The 3,758-nt window shown below is 35.3% G+C and overlaps 1 protein-coding gene across 1 annotated transcript in view; it reads right to left on the bottom strand.

The window, feature by feature from the left end:
- szt2 (SZT2 subunit of KICSTOR complex) overlaps positions 1 to 3,758 on the bottom strand; it is a 114,188-nt gene that overhangs the window by 51,005 nt on the left and 59,425 nt on the right. The window contains exons 56-58 of the mRNA XM_016483899.1: positions 2,697 to 2,829; positions 2,402 to 2,529; positions 954 to 1,001 (exon numbers count right to left, since the gene is read on the bottom strand). Of these exons, the coding sequence (XP_016339385.1) occupies positions 954 to 1,001; positions 2,402 to 2,529; positions 2,697 to 2,829 (309 nt within the window). The remainder of the gene's footprint in view (positions 1 to 953; positions 1,002 to 2,401; positions 2,530 to 2,696; positions 2,830 to 3,758) is intronic.

Consider the following 3,758-nt stretch of genomic DNA (forward strand, 5'->3'; position numbering starts at 1 on the left):
CACTGCCTGCGTCTGAGTAACAAACTGAAAAAAACAACAAACAAAAAAGTGCATGTGATATTAACAGACGAACTACGCTCATATTTATAATTCCAAACAATCAGTAAGCGACAGGTGCTAGGAAACGCTGTTTTGTACTCATGTATTGACGAGTTGGCTGCGGAGCGACCAACTGAATGAACTGCTTCTCTGCCGCTCACTGCACAGAACAGACGCCGAGAGAGGTGACACTTCTCCGGGAAAGTCAGACCTCGTGTTCTCGGGACAGCACTGGCGAAATCTTCCAACTGAACAATAGCTAAGGTTTATCCAAAAAAGTCGCTAGGTTTGTCAGTATGAATATTCTATGGAAAAAAGCCGCTAAAAGGGTCTGAAAGTTGCTAAATCTAGTGCTAAAGTCGCGCTCGTGTGTGTGAGACGTGGGAGCTGATGGCAGGGGGCGGTGGATATTTGTGGCGGTCAATGTGGATATTGTGGATGAGTTCTTCTGTGTCATCACGTTCTATTAGTTCTACAGCTTCAGTTTCGGAACTTTCATGCTTAGTAACACATACAGCTGTTCCCTCACCACAGCGCAACAGTGAAAAGAGACCCCTTTCAAACAGTGTCGCGTTCCGAACGTTGATTAAGTGACATATTTCGGTATGTATTGCGGTATTTTCAAAATTCATATCATAACAAAAATAAAAAACGGTATTCGGTATGAACCGGTATACCGCCCAGCACTAGTGTGAATGTTTAAAAGAATGGGTTGGGACAAGCCCAAAAAAGTATTTTGCCTTTTAAAGTTCTAAAACATTAGGAAAAAAGAAAGAAAAGTCCTAATTGAAGAATCACTCAAATATATCGGCCCTGTTGGAGTGTGTCTGTGGTGTAATGGAGTGATCTGGAGGAAGGGCCCCTGCTGCTGCAACAGTGAGGGCCACTAAGGCCCCATAAAGGGCCAAACTTACGTGTGCACCTATTTAGTACAGGACTGTTCTCTTCATCTGAACTGTCTTCTGTGGGCAAACAGAGATGAGCACACACAGCTTTGCAAAATGAGACAACTCTATGTTAATGCTGCATTCACACACACACACACACACACACAGCTTTACAAGTAACAACATAAGCAAAAGAATCTATGATAACAGAATAGCAAGACACATACATTAAGTAAATACTCCTATGATAAAAGAGATGTGCATACTCAGCAATACTACAAAACACACACAAAGAAAGAATAAAACATTTGTTAGCAAGATCAGCAGAAGATAAAAACACAAAGCGCAGCGATGTAGTGAGAGACTCGAGCAGAAGGGAATGTGATGCATCTGAGCTCATGGTGAGAAAGCAGTTAGACTATAAAGAACAACTGAAGCTGATAACGTCAGAAACTTCAGCTCTGGTTGAGGGTTTAATACTTTCACACAGAGAACGGTTAGAAGCCAGATGAACTGTTGACCACAGAATTCAGTAATGACCTTACATTGTTTAGAACCAGTTAAACTTCAGGCAAATTAATGGAGTCTAATCTTAAAAGTTTCAGTATCATGAAGCCTGAATGTCACAGACAAATGTCTCGTTTTTTTTTTTTAACATTGTCCTCAGCATTCTTATTAACCAAGTACTTCTCAGTAATGTGAAAAAATAATTAAATATTATTGAATTATAAAGCACAGCCCAGCACAGCTGTAAAGTGCATTTGTACTGAAAATCAATGGGGTAAAAAATATTTATATAATTTCAGGACTAAATATTAGATATTATAAAATTTATTTTTAAATTACACATTTAATAATTAATTTCTGTTAATACAATTATATACATTTTTATAGTACATTATTATTTATTTTCTGTTTTTATTCTTGAATTATTTATTTACTTATTGCTGCATTTCTCTGTCCCATATGATAATATTGGTTTCTTTTTTTTATAGAGAATATTTCTTATTTAATTCATTATTTTTCCTTTTGAAATTGGAGAGAAATATTATCTGATTATATGACCATTTTCATGAGATTCAGCTGAATATATAATGCATTAAAATTTTATTTTTATGCATTATAATACATTGACAATGCCTTATATTTCAACTTGTAATCATTTACATGTTCTCAAGAATAACCACAGTTAAATTACATAATTTACATCCCTTATTAGAGAGTATAATGCATTATATCACATGATCAATCGTGAATTATTGGTTGTGCTGACATTTATTCATTGATGGGGTTGTAAAACTTAATGTATTATAACTGTGGTTATAATCAGCCTGTTTATGAAAATATAGATCAAATTACAATGTGCTCCTTGGAAAGCACTGATTTCTCTGATTCAAGTTGAACCCATTAAATCATTCAATAACTGTGTGTAATCAAAGACGACATGATAATTAATGAGTGAACATAAGAGGCACCTTGTTCTGTACTGCAGTGCCATTGGCTGAAATTGCGACCAATGAGAATGAAGCTCCTGGTGGTGCCAGGTGGTTGGCTGATGTGCTGGATGATTGACAGGGGGACATAGATGTCTCCCTGAGGACAGCTGGAGACACACACAGGAAACAGCTCATCGGTTTAAGCATAAACTGAACGGACAGAAACATCTGATGGTGCGTTGAACAGCTAAGCATCCTCTGCACATACAGAAGTCACTGATCACATCTGCAGTGACAGACACGTCTGGACCGCTCTGATGATACTGGGACGCACCTGGTTCTTTCAAACACTTTGACTGCCATGTCACCGGCCAGTGAGCCGACCAGATTGACCGTCTCTGTGAGGATGGAGGGCATGAGGAAATTATGCGAGGCTTCAGCTGAACAGTGCTGGATGGAAGGACAACCTGAGAGAGAAAATTATTTACTGCATATTTCATTAGGGGACTTTTTTTATCTGTCTAATCACTTTAAACTTCATTATTGTGTCTCTTTAATTATTTCTTCCCAAGTATTAAGAGTGTTGAAAGGTGAAACAAGCCTTTTTCATTTTCAAACGTCCCCTCTATAGTGCATTTAGAGTAAATGTTAAACTCAGGGAAATTCTACTTTGCACTTTTTCATAAGAAAATTAATTACAAATTGTGCACATACATACCAAATGGTATTAAAAAAAAATTCATTGGTATTTATACATTCATGAGTTGTTCCCAATACTGCTATTAGTTTTTCCAAAAGAGTTTTTAATTGGTTGTGTAAATGATTTGGTAATGGCATCTAAAATGTAAAAAATGTTTTAGAAATAAAAATGCTAAATATAATATAATATATACAGTGGGTACGGAAAGTATTCAGACCCCCTTCAATTTTTCACTCTTTGTTATATTGCAGCCATTTGCTAAAATCATTTAAGTTAATTTTTATTTAAGGGGGTCTGAATACTTTCCGTACCCACTGTATACTTAAAAAATAACAACTTCTAATTAAGTGAACTTAAAACCATTTTCAAATAAACCAATATATTTAAATGCCATATTTTTTATTATAATTATTGCAATATAAAAGTATATTTAAAAAATTTACTGTTAGGTGGGATTAATCACGATTGATTTCAGGAAGAAATGTGTGATTAATTAGTTCTATTTTTTAAACAATTGAGAGCACATATATATATATATTTCATTTTGACACTTAACATGATAACATTTAATATCATTGTGGTAATGACACCCGTGCTGGGCAACGATAAATAAATAATAATAAAAAAATCGTGATTAATCGCACGATTTTCAGTGATTAATCGCATTGTTATGCACAAAATTCAATAATGAATTCA

This window comes from Sinocyclocheilus anshuiensis, unplaced genomic scaffold (assembly GCF_001515605.1).
Source record: "Sinocyclocheilus anshuiensis isolate Anshui unplaced genomic scaffold, SAMN03320099.WGS_v1.1 scaffold958, whole genome shotgun sequence".
Classification (NCBI taxonomy): domain Eukaryota; kingdom Metazoa; phylum Chordata; class Actinopteri; order Cypriniformes; family Cyprinidae; genus Sinocyclocheilus; species Sinocyclocheilus anshuiensis.